This window comes from Polyodon spathula, chromosome 14 (assembly GCF_017654505.1).
Source record: "Polyodon spathula isolate WHYD16114869_AA chromosome 14, ASM1765450v1, whole genome shotgun sequence".
NCBI lineage: Eukaryota > Metazoa > Chordata > Actinopteri > Acipenseriformes > Polyodontidae > Polyodon > Polyodon spathula.
In genome coordinates, this window is record NC_054547.1 from 30,888,818 (window position 1) to 30,907,474 (window position 18,657).

The 18,657-nt window shown below is 34.2% G+C and overlaps 1 protein-coding gene and 1 long non-coding RNA gene across 6 annotated transcripts in view; both read right to left on the bottom strand.

The window, feature by feature from the left end:
- The window catches only part of LOC121326937, a 55,902-nt gene that overhangs the window by 16,162 nt on the left and 21,083 nt on the right, over positions 1 to 18,657 (bottom strand). For all 5 annotated transcript variants that reach the window (XR_005951514.1, XR_005951512.1, XR_005951515.1 and 2 more), the window contains exon 3: positions 11,215 to 11,332. This is a non-coding gene — a long non-coding RNA (uncharacterized LOC121326937). The remainder of the gene's footprint in view (positions 1 to 11,214; positions 11,333 to 18,657) is intronic.
- LOC121326936 (transcription factor Sox-2) lies at positions 12,617 to 13,955 on the bottom strand. Its single transcript, XM_041270597.1, has one exon. It carries the CDS (start codon positions 13,644 to 13,646, stop codon positions 12,699 to 12,701), a length of 948 nt encoding a protein of 315 aa, XP_041126531.1. The 5' UTR covers positions 13,647 to 13,955; the 3' UTR covers positions 12,617 to 12,698.

The window sequence follows — 18,657 nt, forward strand, 5'->3', positions numbered from 1 at the left end:
AATTAGGTTGATGAAATCCATAGAAATGTATGGATTCAACATAATCGAGTTTCCAGTGCTGGTTGTATATAGAACAGGCAAGCAGCTGGAGAATAGAATTTACTGTTGGAGTGAAGTCATGCATATAATTGAGTATATTTAACACAACCATTTAAAAATGATCAACGATTAAGATTTTATGCTGCTGGATTTTTTCACGTGTTATGCCGGCTTGAACGATTGAACGGGGCAGAAGCAGACGTGAAAGCTTCCCTTATGCATTGTTTTTAAATGCAGTTTATAGCCTATAATAAAAATAATAAAAGAATAGTCACTATTCTATTGGACTTATACACATATATAAAATCATCTTTTTTTGTCTTAGTTTATCATTACTACTAATCTATAAGTCTCTGACACAATGCAGCAACCTACGTTCTTTTCCTTTTTCATTCAAATCGTTTTAATAAACAAACTATGGAGCTCATCTTTTGATTAACTTGAGTGTTTCTAACTTAGGTTAAGGACATAATGAATAAACGATTGTACTTTATTGGAAACAATTGTGAATGTTAGCCATTTAATATTATGTATAAGGCACAATAATCTGTTGAAATCCACAATGCATTAACAGTTTCTATTCAGCTAGCTGGGTTGTAAACAAGCCCACGCGTTTGGGGATGCGTTCTCCTCTTATTTCCATTCACAGTGCTCAGGCTGCGCAACGGAAACAAAATGAGCCATTGAGGGGTCCATTGATAAACCAGCCCAGCTTTTGTAAACCCGTTCTTCTAAAAGCACACAAAACACTGACAGCTTAAAAAAAATAAAATGGGGGGGGGGGGGGGGGGGGGGGGGGGTTTGGAGGGGCAACAGTGTTGACTTTTAAATCATTGATACTATCCACAGGGTGTTATGTATATACAAGGGTATGTTCTAATACCGTTTAACATACCTGTAAAACTTCAAGGTTGCCACCTATATTCAACCCTTGGGAACTTTTTTTTTTTTAAATTGATTCTGAGGATATTTTCACAGTACACCAGTTTTTTTTTTTTTTTTTTTTTTTATAGAAAGTGTTCAACATAAACGGATCAATGTCACGTTAAGAATATTTTGTATTTAGTTTACGCACAAGTCAGTTTCACCCCCGAGATTTCTCTATTATTAGTGTTTTCTTTTTAAGTTCGAACATAAACCATTCACTTTAAGAGGTTACTAAAATTGAAAGCCTCTTTGTTATATGCATGTTGGCACTTTAATGCTAATTCGGACAATGAAACTTGGAGATTTATATCTCTTGGAAAGTAGGACAAGCCAGATGGTAATAGCGTCATTAACAAACAAACTTAGGACGTACAAGTGAAGCCTGAAATTGGGAGGGATTCTGAGAACAATGAGATCTGCTGTTAGAAAATACCTCATCTCTGCCCGCTGAAGAGCTGCTGCTGCGTCTGAAAAAAAAACTTTGATCTGCGCGTATAGTGAGTTTAGGATTCAGGGAAAAAATTGCATGCCTTTATGCCACTTTTGATTGCAAGTCAAACCTCTGCAAAGTGTTGACACTGAACTACTTTTTTTTGTCATCTCTGCACCTCAATAAAAAATATATCCACTCTATACTACGACTACTACTACTACTACTACTACTACTACTACTACTACTACTACTACTAATAATAATAATAATAATAATAATAATAATAATAATAATAAATAATAAAACATAACTGCTTTGGAAAACCATGTCTCAATATCAGTAACCAAATAGTGACAGTAATCCAAACTTGTGGATGCTGTTTTTTTTTTTTATGCTGAGCGGATCTTAAAAGAGTCTATGGGACATACCCTCGGGAAATAATTTACAAAAGATAGAATGCTCGCAGTTCGTCACAGGCTGTTTTCCTGGATTCTAAAAGCCCCGATCAAACAGGGCTTGAAGTAATCTACATAATATCCGGATGGCAGTGTTACAACGTGCACCTGCAGAGAAGCTGCTATCTCTGTCCCTCACAGCGTTTGTTACAAACCGTGACTACAGGAATCTAGTTGAGGTGGATCAATGCAACAGTTGCTTGGGCAAATACATGCACATATAAAGCAAAATAAAACACACACACACACACACACACACACACACACACACACACACACACACACATTCGTTTCTTTATAGTGACCATATTAAGACTAATAGTTTACATGAATGTATTTTTCTATAAAGAAAAGACTAAACGCGAGATTAATAGTGTGGATACCTAAACAGTCTTTACACAGATTGTTTTGTATTTCTTTCTATGTAAAGTGTTCTCAAAAAAACATTTTAAAGGGTTTTTGGTAGAAAGTTTGTCTTTTTCCATTCCCATACTACGACTACTGCTACAAAGTACATGTGTATCTTACTAAAGAACTGTCTATAAACCTTAAAACTGTACACCAAATAGTCCAATAAGAAGAAAGCGAATCGACAAGCTTATTAACGCTGTATAACATTTATTGAACAAACCCTGCAAATGATTATGTTTGAGAGAATGGAATGAACACATTACTTTCGCCTCAAGGCAACCTTAAGAAATTAGCACAGGTGATTAATGTTTACAGCAGGGTTCCTGGGTATACAGAGTATTATATACGGTCTTTAGAGGAAGAAAGGGAACAAAATGCACTCTAGATGCTTCCTACTTTTGAAAAGGGATCACTTTTATTACTTAAAGCACTGTTGATAGTAGATATCGTTTACGTACTATTTTGCATCACCCCTGTCTCACTTGATGACAATCAAACAACTTCATGTAACTTCTTCCGCGCGCGCGTTTCACAGAAACATTTTACTTATCATTACTTTCACTCACAGCTATACGTTTCTAATTGTTTATACAAAAGATGTTGGTTTCTCCTATCTTTAAATCTACTAAAACGTGTGTCATATAGTGTATAATGTCTTCCAGTCTTCTTGAAAAAACATTCTTAAATACACATTTATCTTGCAAAGTCAAAACAGCATGTGTTGGGAGAACATTTTAGCTTGACAAAACCTCTAATGTTCTAGTTTCACAAACTCTTTTACAGTGATTCATTCTGTTGTTCCATATAGAATATTTCAATAATGCTGCTTAACCATGTGCTGACAGATACCTAAAACATAAAACATTATTACATTTTGAAAAGTGTAAGTAAAAGTTATAAATACAGCCTGATAAATTCCACATGTACTCAAGGATTATTATTATTATTATTATTATATCCATGTAAGACATAACATATAGTAACATTAATTAATTAAATTATCCAAATACGCTATTACATTGGCAAATATAGTAACCGTTTATATATATATTATATATATATATATCTATATAAGATAGATATATATACACACACATATAGTATATATAATTGATATATATAGATATATATATATTATATACCACAACACATGGTATCTATATATTATACACACACACACACACACACACACACACACACACACACGTGAAAATAGCTTCTTTGTTTTTAAATGCCTTCTATTTCAAAATATATTTTTACTAATTGATTGTAAGATTAATGTCAACAATGTACATCAAGCGTCATTATGGTTGGATTTTAAGGTTAACTTAAATGTGAAGGCACTCAAATGAAACACTTTTTCTCTGCTTGGTATTTTGTATACTTCCCTGGACATAGTTCTGATGCATTAAGACTGAAGGCGCTTTACATCACCCTAAACCCCATGCAGACCAAGCTCGTGCATCAAAGCATATATTGTTCCAAGCATGGTGTTAACCAAAAGCAGAGGATACAGAGGCACGGTGCTGCTTACAGCTATTGTTGTTCACAAATACACTTTGTTGCCGTACAATAAATAACCAGAAACCAATAATAGCAACAAAAAACACATTTTTAATGTCTTTATTGATTGATTTGTGGTGAATCTCACATCGTTCATAACTTAAGGGTATAAACGATAATGCACCACGTTTGTTTTTAAGGTAACACATTAAGTAACCAGTAAACATTTCTGTGTTTTCAAACAGTTTCCAGTTGTTTTAAAAAAAGAAGAAAAAAAAGACACTTTTCTTTTCGATTAATTATTATAGAAGTTGTAGTTTGTAAGATATGGTAAAAAGTTTGTAAGATATGGTGAAAAGTTATTCTAGTAATTACGGTAGCCTTTGACATCTTGTAAATTGTCTAATAAAAAATGTTATGTTCAAACCAAGGAAGGCAGAGTTCATTTCTTCAGGGAGATTCAGGGTGTTGCTAGGATTTGCGAACAAAAATTCTGCAGTAAGTCATGGGTGTCTGTGTGTGGTTTGTGATTGTCAGAGACAGAAAAAAAAAATGCAGACATCTGCTTGAACTTCCATATCTTGGCTGTTCACTTACAGGAGCCAACTTCTGAAATCTCCACAATTAGATCTGCATTGTTCATTCACAACAACACTGCCTAGAAAGAAAAGGTCTTCCCTGTCGGAGCCAATCCCACGAAGCGTTTGACGTTATTAAATAATAAAGCGATGGTGATTTACATTGTTGTCCAGAAAAAAGGCCAATTATCCGCTGTTATATTGCCATAAAGATCGCATTAACTCAAATTAGTAATCAAACAATGTGTTTGTATTAAAGTATAAAATGACAGTTTACTAAGTGTTATTGTTCTCCGCATTAAATTAATGCCACAATAAACGGCAATAATGTGAAATGCCAAACAACCATGCTTTTTAATGCATACACAGATAGGCTATAGTTTTGGCTTTAAAAAGCTCTGCATTGTCAATATAGCATGGCATAGAAAATAAAGATATGTTAGTCGTTTACAAATGTTGCGTTTGTGTGGCAATGTAATCATTTCCAGTTGTATTGATATGACTGCACTTTTGATAATAGACATTAGTGTTATTTTTTCTTGTAAACGTCACACACCTTTTACAATAAACTTCGGTAGCCCTGCTAGTGAATCAGAAAACTTGTTCTATATATGTTCATTCAACACATCCACTAAAAAAAAAAAAGTTAAATATATTTAAATAAGATTAAGGCGCACTATAGTCTCACGCAAAGCATGCAATACAGAGGATTAATTGTAGGTCTGCTCATCAATACAACACAAAGGAGATCAAGTAGCACTTTGGTTGGTAAAGTGGAAATCTATAGCCGGGTAACTAAGGGTTGAGTAGCAGCAGTTTGCTCCTCGTTATCGCAGATTGTATTTGACACCATATGCATTCGTAATCTGTTGAATAATAGCGCCCAATGTAAACGACCTCTTTTAAGAATCCGAATGGTAGATTGAAATAACTAAGTTCTGCAAAGCTTTTCCTTCCATATCATAAAGCTGGTTACAAGGAAAACCGGCCACTTAAAGATTCGCAGCTTTGTTACTGTTTCAAACAAATAAGGAAGATAAAAGAAATGTTTAATATTTTAAATATGGAACACTTGACAGTAAACGAGCTTCGGTTGGTGTTATAAGTTTTGCAAAGTTTAACTTGTTCAAACTTTGACTTGTTTTTCTACAATAACAGAATGGGAGATATTTTGTAAACACACAAAATTAGAGGCTGACATTGCAGCGTACATGTGCCATTCCAATAAGCATAAACTGAAAGAATCCTCTATATGGCTGTTTCGTGGTGATATCACATAATGTGGAGAAGCTTTCTCTATCCACTTGCCTGCAATACGGCCTCAGTGTTACAGCAGATATTGTTTAGAAAATACGCACAAGGACTTACACGATAGATGTGTTAAAGGATTATATGATTCGGTTAAGCAATGATAAGGATTTATTCATATTTCGAATGTCACCATTTGTTTACTGCAGGCAAAAAGCGAACAGGGGCCTAAGCCTACAGACCCCTCCAACCCCCCCCCAGGGTCCCCCGGGTAGTAAAAACTATTATGTATACATAACAATCGTCTGCCGACACATGGACCTGTATTTGAGCGTAACAATAACAAGGCCGGACCTTTTTTAAAAAAAAAAAAAAAAAAAAAAAAAGCTGTAGACACATAACCTAAAGTTAAAAACAAACAAAAAAAACAAAACAAAAAAAAAAGCCAAATATGGCTCAATAATTTGCATACTGTATAACCTTATTTGTCGATTTAGATAGACAAAATCATAGTTGTCTTGATGCATTCTGAAGAACAGTGCTTTCTCTAAAACACTCACACTCAAATTTGTGTGTGTGGAGTCACTTTGTGAACTCGCGAAGCCCTGCGCTGGAGCAGTATAGTGTGGAGTTGATGCCATGCTGGCTGACAGTGTGTGGTCTATTGAACAGAATGTGCATTTTGGCTGAACAGTAAAAAAAAAACCCATCCCCCAGCTCTGCACCTGCACTGGATCAGGCAGCCAGTACCATTCACCCCATGAGAGATTGTTAAAATAGACGACGTCTCTGACAGGGTTCAATTCACTACATTTCACAATGGTTTAAAGCACACAAAAAATAGACTAACACATAACTACATGAGAAATACTTCAGTTTTAGTACAGAAATGTAAATGTAAGTGTTTCTCTTGGTCTGGAAAAGTTTGCAATGTTTTCCTTCAGATTTGTAGTGAGTCGTGTTTTATACCATTTATAAGAGTAGTTCACATACTGTGTGTTGATGATACGTGTACAAAGCAGCACAAATATCACTAACGTAAACAAACGTTTAATTAATTTTATAATTAAAATTGTACAAAATATATTGTAAAGAAATAGGGAAATTACTTTGTGACGTGTTTATGAGTTTACATAGTAGGTCGATATTCAAAGAGGTTAGCATTCCAATCTACATACATATCTAAAAATAAACTAACGTTTTGTTTTCATTGGACGTACGCAAAAAGTTTAATTGATTTACACACACACACACACACACACACACACACACACACACACACACACACACACACACACACACACACACACTGTTCATTTTACTTTGACAAAAGTTTTTTGTCTACCTTTCGTTTTTATATGTTAAATGTATTTTATATTTGGATGAACTTACTATTATTGACGTATCAAAATTTCGCTTTTGTTACCGTTATGAAAAACTGCAAAGAATAACAGAAAAAAAACAACAAACAATAAGGGGCACATTTTTCATAAAGACTAGACAACTTGAAGCACATTGATTTTAGATATGTGACGTTAATAAGATGCACGTAGCACAATCATTATGCAGATATTGGATAGAAGCTTAATATAATGGTATCCCTACACGGTGTCTCGCTTTGCGCAAAATGTATTTTAGAATGACATTCCCCCGCCGTTTCGTACCATAAGAAAACAGTAATCTCATAACAGACTACTTGGTAAATGTCGGGGACGTCACTGTTATTAGCATACCGAAAGAATATAATGAATCTGGTTGAAGATGATAAGGTCCTCCGGAGAAATTCTTCGCTTGTATAATACATTAATTACTTTCCATCTCCTAGGCCCTGCAACTTCAAATCGTTTAAAAATACAAACAAAATTGATCCCACTAAAACATGTTTTAGTATAAAATGATCTGGATGCATCAAAGTGCATTTTATTTATTTTTTAAAATGTGCCTTATCTAAATAAATATTCTACTAGACAAAAAATAACATTAAAACCATTGAATGCTGATTCATTTTCAATGTAGATGTATAGGTCTACCTGTGTTTTGCAATAGGAGAAATATTTTAAACAACAGCTTGATGCATCGTATCGCAAACTAAGCATAAAGAAACATAAATAATGTTGTTTAAAAACTAAACATAATCACGTTGTGTTTTTTTTTTTTTTTTTTTGTAATCTGCACCATGCATTTCTATGATTATTGTTTATTGCCATTAAAATACAATAGGCTATTGGGAATGGGTTTTACTTACGGTGAAACACTGAATAATTGATTAATTTATTTTCCAACCAATAATAAGACTGACGCAACACAATTAAATACATGGACATGAAAAACCGTCTATATTATTACGTGTCAAGATTGCTGAATACGTCCTGGATAGGAATATAATATAAATGCGTGTTTAATAAAAATCAACTTTGAAGTTCTATGAAATCTTGTGGTGACGTAATTCTCAGCCGTTGTAAAATGGAAGGGCAGACAGTTCTTTTATACATAGATAATATATCTGTCAACTTATTATTAAATTGCAGTCATGATTACAATTAAATATATTTTGAAAAACAAAAACATAATTACCCTACGCGTGCCTAAATAAAACGTATATAATATAATATAGGCCTAATATAATATATTATAATATAATAATTTATATTTGACACACATTTTATATTGTCAACTTATAGTGTACCCTTAATGTATATATTTCAATAAGTTTCAATATTGGCTTGTCGATGACACAAAATTATCAACATTTTAAAAGATTTTTTGTCGTGGCTTTTGAGTTATTTATTTGAATAAAACCTCGGTGAAATCTCAGTTTTTTGCCAACATTCTGAGGAATCTACAGAAGGGTTATTTAATTATTCTGGCATCTAAAGCGTACGTCAGTTAAAAAATAAACATAAAAACAAATTGGGTATTATTAATAAGAAAAATGTATAAACAAAACCGACGGTCTATAACTTTAGGCTAACTAGACAACACCCGTAACAGCCTACTAGCTGTTGCTCAAAATCAAAGATTTTATTTTAAAACCCTCGCGCTATCACTAAGCTAAAGTAACACCTTGACTTTTCTCAAACATTAGGCCCAATTGTCTTCACACTTCTGTAAAACTATGAAATGCCCACTAAGTGACCTCTACATTTAACACTTACAGCAATTGTTATGAAGCCTCCACTGGGTGTCGACGTGCAATGGTGGTTTCAAATAGAATCACTTTTTTTAAAAAAAAATTCAGATTTGTATTCATGTATTTCAGTTAGAACTGAAAAAAAAAAAAAAACTGGATAGAAATTCCCAGTACGACTCAGATTTGAGGTTTCACATGTGCCAAAAACTACCCACCCATAATCAAAACTCAGTTAAGAGAGACCTCAGTTAAAACTCCCAGCAATTCAAAGTAAACTCAAAAGCGTTGATTGGTTTTCTTCTTGCAATGGTTCTGAATGAGAATGCCATCTCTATACAGTTCAGCAGTGTTTCTAGTTCCCCTGAGGCGTCTGATAGTTCTTTTTTTAATGCAAGGAAACTGTCAGCTCCGAAACCTCAATGGAGCTCAAATACAAAAGTCTTCGAAGTTGAATGAATTCACTAATGTAATTATTACTATGCCCCTTTGTGGCTTATCACTAAATATTGCCACCCAATCTCACTCAAAAAAGACGCCAATGTGTTTGTTTAAAATACATCATAATTTGTATATGATATCAATATATATATATATATATATATATATATATATATATATATATATATATATATATATATATATATATATATATATATATATATATATATTAGTCATGGTGCTAAATGCGAATCCCGTAATGTGATAATCATTACAATTAAAAAAAAAAAGCTTTGTTTCTTGTTTACAGGTGTATTTTTTTTAACAAAATAAAACCATAGCTTATTCCTTTGAATTCTCACGTCAGCTCTTCTCTCGCTGCATTATAAATTTAATCCAGCTGCATCCGACCTTTGCAATTCCTAAGTTTATCAAACATGTTCAGCTATTACATTCAATATCGCTGGTTGTATAAATAATGAATTGAACCACTGCTCCCTGACCCTTTGAAAGTCCAGTAGGGATCGCGTTTGTAGTAATAATACTTTGGAATGAGGGCTCGTCAAATATTCATTTAGCGGCTAATGTGAGCTCTTCTCCCATGAGACTGTGTGTAATAGCAGCTTCTCAACCTTGGCAAACAACTGTGCTAATCTACCTCTGCAGCTCAGCAAAATATTTTAACACCCCTCAGATTTTAAACGCTGCTAAATTCACAGGGGATACTATAATCTTATCCTTTGGGCTCATTTTAAAAGACGGGATGACTTAACGTTAACAGAGGAGAACGCTTATATACATTGGACGTTTAGGAATTAAACCGTAAAATAAACTCACAGTGACACATTAAAACTATCCACTTTGGAAAATAACTCCCAATGACTTTTTATACACTGACACAGTTATTTGTACATTTAGAAAACGCTGAAATCAAGAAGCCCTGCCTGACTCAGATGACAGCATCATTTTAAATAAATAAATGCGAAAGTTTCATATATTGCAGATGTTACAATACGGGGTCAATTAAACTTTATTCAAAATTCATTTTAAATTCAAATACGCACACAAAAGGAAAATGCACCCATTGCCACGTGAATTATCAATGCATCACAACTACTTTGCAACGGAGAGATTCTTTCAATGTAAAATACATACACGGGCCTTCTTAACAAGGACACTGGGTGTCTGTCTTGCTGCTGCTTCTGAATAAACGGCGACGTGTTAAATAAGACAGCGAAACACATCATTGTAACACACGACCCATTAGCAAAAACAGCAAGACAAATAACTAAACCATTTTTAATAAGCAAATGAATGTGAATCTTAACAGAAAACATGCGCTGCCGTGCTTATTCGAAACACTGTTTATATTTTAAAACCATACGATACCTTTTCACCATATCCTTGAAAAAAAAAAAAGTATTTAAATATTTTGCCTAGCCTGTTCAATATATAGAACCGTTACTCTTTTAATCTGTTGAGTATATGATTTTAAATATGTTGGTAGTGTTCACAAGAGCACAACCACGCATAAACCTCAAGGCAGTTAGAAAATACATATAGAACTTCAAGCTGCAGAATTATACTTAAGCATAGCCTACAGGTTAATATCAAATATCTATCTATCTATCTATCTATCTATCTATCTATCTATCTATCTATCTATCTATCTATCTATCTATCTATCTGTGTGTGTGTGTGTGTGTGTGTGTGTGTGTGTGTGTGTGTGTGTGTGTTTTACAGGTGATACAACTTAAAGATTAACTGTGTAAGACAGTATTTCTGTCATAAAGTATTAATATATATATATAATATATCTAAGATATATATCCATATATATTTATATATCATATATATATATATCGAGCTCTAACTCTAACGAATGTTAGATTTCTAGTTTGATAACACAACTGAACCCTCTTTATAACCAGCCTAGTTATATATAAAAAACAAAACACACACACACACACACACACACACACACACACACACACAAAGAAAACCCCATAAATATGTAAAAAAAAAATAATTTAAAAAAAAAACAAAAACTACCTTTGTCTGTGTATCTTCTTGTGTTTGGTCGGTGTCAAATCTTGTCTCTGACAGCTCTTACCAGAAGAAACAAACTTGGTGTACGGGTCTTCTCAGACAGACTTGAGGCTTGTTAGCACTAAAAAATAGAAATACTGAAACCTTCAGATCTCATTCTGATGCAAGATGGAAAAAGCTTCTAGCAATCATAACATTATTATTGAGTATACAGTCACTTGCTGGTATACAATATTCTATTTTAAATACTTACAATAAGGTGTATTTAATACAGTTTTTTTAATAGCTTATGGTTCACATCAACAAGTGGCAAACACATGTGATATAATGATCACATATTGTGCACTCATAGCATGTTTTGTAGAATTAGTATTCAAGAGGTGCCAATAAATAAACCAATAGTTATTTGCTACACCGCAGTTTGTAATATAACATCCGATTTTCATTAACATTGCCAGTGTCTTTCATTTTAAAAAGATAGAAGCTACAGCCGTGGTACTTTTGTAACTTAAAATAAATAAAATCAAAACTCGAAACAATATTCAAGTATCCAAATTTCAAAAATTTATTTATTTCAACTCTGCATAATGAAAAAAAAAAATTAAGATGAAAACGTAACTGTTATAATGATATTATTAGTTCAAATATATACATGGAGTGTCGGCACTGTTTCAAACATGCAGAGCCAAATTTTAAAATACAACTACGGAAAGGAAAACAAACAAAAAAAAAGAAGGAAAAAAAACAACTTAAAATATCACATTCAATTTACAGCATATAACAAACCATGATGAAATAATACACACATAAACTTCATGTTTTAACAGGACAAAAAATATGGGAACAAAATATAACTTAACAATGTGCCATAATATTTTTTTTTGTTTCTTCTTTAAACATAAGTAAAACGTTTATTTTGCCCTTTTAAAGAAAAATCTTTACTGTGTTTAAATGAGCCTTTTCCTGCATTTGTTTTGTACAATTTAGAAGCCCGATTATATATATATATATATATATATATATATATATATATATATATATATATATATATATATATATATATATATATGCACTGCTGTTTATAAACGGCAAATTTTCACCGTTTAAGAGTCAACTGTTTCATCGGAACTTTTGATTGCCATGTTTCTTTGATAAATACTGTACAAAAAGTTGCTTGTAATAATAAAACATGTAATTGATTGAGACTAGCTCTAAATATTACTGGTAAACACTTCTGCAAAGTTCCTACCGTTCCCACTAGAACGTTTTTAAATTTTACATTTTTTTTAAAGTTTTGTTTGGTTAAAAAGGGAAACAACGATTTTGGGTTTGGGTTTGTTTGGGGGGGCCTGGGGGTGGGGGGGGGGTGTTTGCCCCCCAACCCCCCCCCCCCCCCCCCCCCCCTCCAAAAAACAAAAAACAAACAAACAAAAAAGTTCTGTACAAAAATAGTCCAAAGAAGTCCAGTTTCTATAGTAAAGGTTAATTTACATATGTGATAGAGGGAGTGTGCCATTAATGGTTGTACCGGGTACAGGTGCGCTCTGGTAATGTTGTGACATGTGAAGTCTGCTTTGGCCAGTTGGTTCTGGTACTTCAGCTCCGGGCAGATACATGCTGATCATGTCCCGAAGGTCCCCGGGCTGGCACTGGGGAGCCCTCGAATGAGAGGATGATGTGACAACCGGTGGACTTGAGCTGGATTCTGACTTGACCACCGAACCCATGGAGCCCAGAGTCATTGCAGGGGTGCCCTGCTGGGAGTATGACATGCTGTAGGTAGGCGACCCGTTCATGTAGGTCTGTGAACTGGTCATAGAATTGTACTGAAGGGCGCTCATGTCATAGCGGTGCATGGGCTGCATCTGTGCAGCGCTGTGAGCATTTAAACCCGGGTGCTGCGGGTAGCCCAGCTGCTCCTGCATCATACCATAGCCTCCGTTGGCCCAGCCATTCATATGTGCATAACTGTCCATCCTTTGATTGACCCCGGCACCCATGCCAGCCCCTACACCTACCCCGCTGTTCATCGCATTGCCGCCCGGAGCGAGAAGTCCACCTGGCAGAGTGTACTTGTCCTTCTTCATCAGAGTCTTGGTTTTCCGCCTCGGTCTGTATTTGTAATCCGGGTGTTCCTTCATGTGGAGAGCTCTGAGACGCTTGGCTTCATCGATAAAAGGTCGCTTCTCAGATTCGGATAAAAGTTTCCATTCGGCACCGAGTCTTTTGCTGATTTCTGAATTGTGCATTTTCGGGTTCTCCTGCGCCATTTTTCTCCTTTGCCCTCTCGACCACACCATAAATGCGTTCATAGGTCTCTTCACTCGGTCCGGGCTGTTTTTCTGGTTGTTTGCAGAAGCGTTCGAGTTCCCCGTGCCCCCAGAATGTGGCTGAGGGGCAGGGGGTTTGAGCTCGGTTTCCATCATGCTGTACATTCAAACTGATTTTTGTGATACCTCTTACACACTCTAATAATAATAATAATAATAATAATAATAATAATAATAATAATAATAATAATAATAATAAACCAGAGGTAGTTCGCGGTTTTGCTACGTTGCAGCTTTCAGTAACTTTACTAAACTATATAATAAACGTCTTCTCTGTTTTTCTGCTGTTCTTGCTGTGTCCACAAACTTGGTCTTTAAGAATCAACAAACTACTTTTTCCCCCCTTCAGCAGAGCCTTGACAACTCCTGATACTTTTTGAACAAGTTAATAGACAACCATCCATGTGATGAGGGCTGTCAGGGAATAAATGGGTTTTACCTGACCAATCAGAGCGCGACTGTCCCTCGGCCAGGATTGTGTCTTTTATTAGCATAAAGGGGCGGGGTTACTCGCGGTCAGAGCGGTTGTTCAGGGAGGCTGAGGCTGCATTTAGTCAGCCAATAGAAACCCAATACATTATTACAGCTATAGTTCACTTACCCCCTTGGAGGAAGTAGAGATATACCAACGTGTTAGTTAGAAATGCTGTATTCTTTCATTTATAGGAATACTGTATTTTACAGACAGTTGGGTTAATTTTCTCAGTGTCACTATGCATGCTTTTTAAAATCAGGGACATGTGTAACAGGGTTTTGTTATCAACTGTGAACAATACATGCAAAAGAGAGGAGATGAACCGTTTAATAACAACAACCAATATATACTGTTGTTTGTTATCAACAATTGTGTTTCATAATAATAATAATAATAATAATAATAATAATAATAATGCATTTACCTAGTAACGGCTATAGCGTTTTACACATTTTGTTCCCATGATAAGATCGCGTCAGACTTATTCTGTCATAGCATGGCAAATATAGAAGACGATATGTATAACATCGAAATTAATGCAGGGGGTATTTAAAACCTGTTCCAGTATTTTATATAGTATATAGTCTATATTGTGTAGGCTATAGATCAACTAAAAACTAGGTATTTATGACATTAGAAGACAAAACAAGTAACATCCAAGGCATGCATTCGAGCCTAAAAGAGTGTGTTACTTTTGTAACCTATCGCATTTTAATACATCTTGTCTGCATAACACAGCACAGTTATATTTATTGAAGCGATTCCTAAAGTGTGTTAGTTTTTTCGATGAACACGCAAAGGTTAAAGGTAATTTCAGATTGTCCCCCCTATTGTCAGAATGTAAGAATCTGAATAGAGTAGACTTGAATGCTAATAGAAATGGCAGCACGTCTGTCACAAATAGGTAGTTTTGTTTCCCTTGTTGTCGCTACATCAGGCCAAACAAAGACTCGTCTACGTTGACTTCCACTCTGTTGTTTTGTGTGTTTGATGCTAAAATGCACTTGACCACAAATAAAAAGACTAATGCTATTTCTTCTCTATCAAGTACTTTCACCATCTGCTTCTCATATGAAAATGTAGCAATTCGCCTCAAAAGACACGCTCTGTGTCTTACTTGTGCATTGAATTAAACAGAATGCACCTTCTGCTACAAAAACCATTCTCAACTTTAGAACTTTGCCTGAAAACAAACCTTAGGCAAGCAACGGTTTTAAATATCACTGGAATCATGACCATATCTTTAGTCGTTGTTTTCTTTCCTGCCGGTAAACTACCGTCTAAAAAGGGGCTGTTTTCTCAAATAAAACGCATAACAATGTTTTAACTGCTTGAGGAAAATGTTAATGCCATATTTGTTTCTGAAAGTACGACCAAGGCAAAACCAAAACTAGCGCAACAATCAAAGGCAGTGCGGGTTGAAGCAACCAAGTTTTAGAAGTTACGTGGCAATAGCGCCGTCTACTGTCCATTTTTAAAACAGTACTTAGGAAAACATAATGGAAATGTACAAACAAATTACAGCAATTCGTCAAAGCCAATAATGCATTTTTAGTTTAACCCTAACCCTATTTACGCGGTATGTCCTGTATTTTTTTTTTTAAACAATATAAATTACAATTGTACACTATACACAGATTATATTTACAGCGATTGCGATTTCAATTTTTTTCATTTAGGGTAAGAGTTGATTTATTTCTTGCGTGCAATAAGTAATAAACTACAGTTTATATATGTTTCAACCTGTCTAAATGTATATTCCCTGTTGGTTTATCTGTTCAAACTGATGTAATCTGAACATGTGTTGTTAATTCGACTAAATTAATCTATTATGTCACACAAGAACATATACCAAAAGTACATAATTCTACCATTACAAAACATTTACACAGTGTCATCTAAATACATATATTATGCAGTCGTTTTATTAAATATATATAATTTAGGCTTTATATATTGTAAAGGCTCTGTATTCGTGTAATCAATTCTAAAAGAAAGAAACAGGCTATTCATCAAAACAAACCGCTCTCTTTAACAGAAGCATCGAGGTGCAAGTAAGCATAATTACCAGGTGCATTGCACACCAAGCATGTCACCCAAAACACAAGAACAGTCCCTTCAAATATGTATTCAGCTGTCATTTGCGCCGTTATATTGTAAAACAAAAAATGTGTATGGGCTTTAGGCATTGCAGCCAATAGACTTTTTTATGTTAATGATAACTGTTTGAAACACCTCCAGTCTTAATTTGCGTTTGAATTTAATTAGGTATATTACACACTGCATTTTCCTGTACACAATTCCACACACACACACACACACACACACACACACACACACACACACACACACACACACACACACACACTTATTCTACAGCGATGTTATTTTTTTTAACACAAGTGTGTTGTCTCTATATAAAACGAATACATTTAATATGAAAAAAATACAGACAAACAATTAAAACATTTTATTCAACATAACTACAACACATAAAGTATTAGCTAACGCCCGCCGCTATAGGGATTGCAGAACGAACTGTGTCTTTAAATGCAAATAGAGGTTTAACTTGTGAGGTAATTGGGTGAGAACTAACCAAGCATCTGACTATTATGATGCTTGTTAAAAAACGCTTCTTTTCTGCATCTGCATTTGAGTGTGTTCCCCTCCACTCGTAATCTTCTTATGGAAATGAAGGCTAGCAGCAGGGATCCTGCAGAGACGGGGTGGGGTGGGGGGGGGGGGGGGGGGGGGGGGGGGTGGGTGGGTGTCCTTGTTAACTAGAATTTCTCAGCATTGCTAATTAGCAGAGAGTTTGACGACCACCAGTATTGGGAGCGTTTAACCACTCACAGACACATCAGAGAGGACGGAATATATATTTTGTATTTCGTAATTCAAATCGAAATGCCAGTATCAGGTTGTATTAATCCCAGAATAATTAACTGCATTGGTTTGATAATAATAATAATAATAATGGAATTAGAAAACCATATTGAAATTAACAACAAGTAAAATATTAATCTAGGATGAATACAAAAAACAAATTTAAAAAATGATATAAGGGCTATTATATAGCCAAGTTGTGCACAACGCAATTCAGACGACATGCGCGTTCCAAATACCTAATTAAAAATAAAATAATTTTTAAATACCCACAATGCCATGTTTTATACCGAGTTCAGGTAAGCTTACAACAGAATTAACCGTTTTATTAAACTTCTGAATACTAAACTGTCTTTTATATAAACAATTGTTTGTATTTACATTAGTGTTTTGCGAATATGGAAATGGAATTTGAAAAATTTGCACCGTTTCGTTTGCCAGTGTATTCAACAGGCTGTCGTAATCATTCACAGAAGTGGTATTAAATGTCCAAACTAACAAGGGGGATAGACTTGTCTGCCAAACCCAATATTACCAAATCACTACATTCAAGAACTATAAGAGTACTTGAAATCTGGAGAAATGTATCCTGCCCGCAATTCGATTTTCTTTCCCGTTTTCACAATTAAATCGAAAACTAATCAGATTGCGCAAAGAAAATGATTCAAACAGGTTGTTCCAAATTCTACAGTTTTTTAATCCATAATCGGTGGTTTAGAAATATGACATAAAAGGGACCTTTGAATACTCGATTGTCTGATCAGCGCATATCTCCACATCTTATATATACATATATTTTAACACCTTTACACCATCACTGTCATAATCTTACAATGTTAACCTTTTATAAATTAATTAAAAGCGCTCATCCAAAACACAGTAAGATAACGAAAAAAAAAAAAGCCTACAACTACCTTTTCGCACGTTTTTACTATGTGGCTCATTAAAAAAAAAAAAAAAAAAAACATTCTAAATCTTTTCAAACCATAAAAATTATAACACCATATAGTCTAACAAAATAAGTTGCATTAAAACAATATAACTGAGCAACACGGCACTACTGCATTACAATTTACAAAGGGACCTGCCTGTCCCTTTATATTTACAAAATATATTTGCTAACAACTCATATTTTTTGTATAAAAATCTGTAAAGTACATTAATGATTTTTTATTGAACTAGGAAATAACTAATATCTTATATATAATATATATCATATAATATATTATCTATATATAGGCTATATATTTAATATTGTATTATATATATATATATATATATATATATAAATATATATATATATATAATTTGCTCATGCTTTTTAAAGTAATTATACAACTAAACCCATTATCAATGCAAACCTTACCATTACTGCAATATTAAACTATTTAGGTCGCAAGGTTTTTTTTTTCAATGAAATTACACGATAAGAACATATCTTATTTGCATATAGCCCATACTGGATAACATATATAGACACATTCAAGTCGCTTAAGAAAATCAATATTCTAGAAATTCAAAAAGGTTAATTTGCCGAACACTGGGTAAAAATACAATATCACAGTAGTCGTGAGCGTATTTTCTTATGTAGTCTGTTTGTATGTATGTATTTATACAGTAAATGCACACGATTCCAAAACCAAAGCTGTATGGTGTTTTAAAATGTTTGAATTTAGCGTTGATTCATATTAGTCTAATTTAATACCTTAGATCTCTTTGTAAATACACTGTGTTTATTTAAGTTATTTCAGCTTT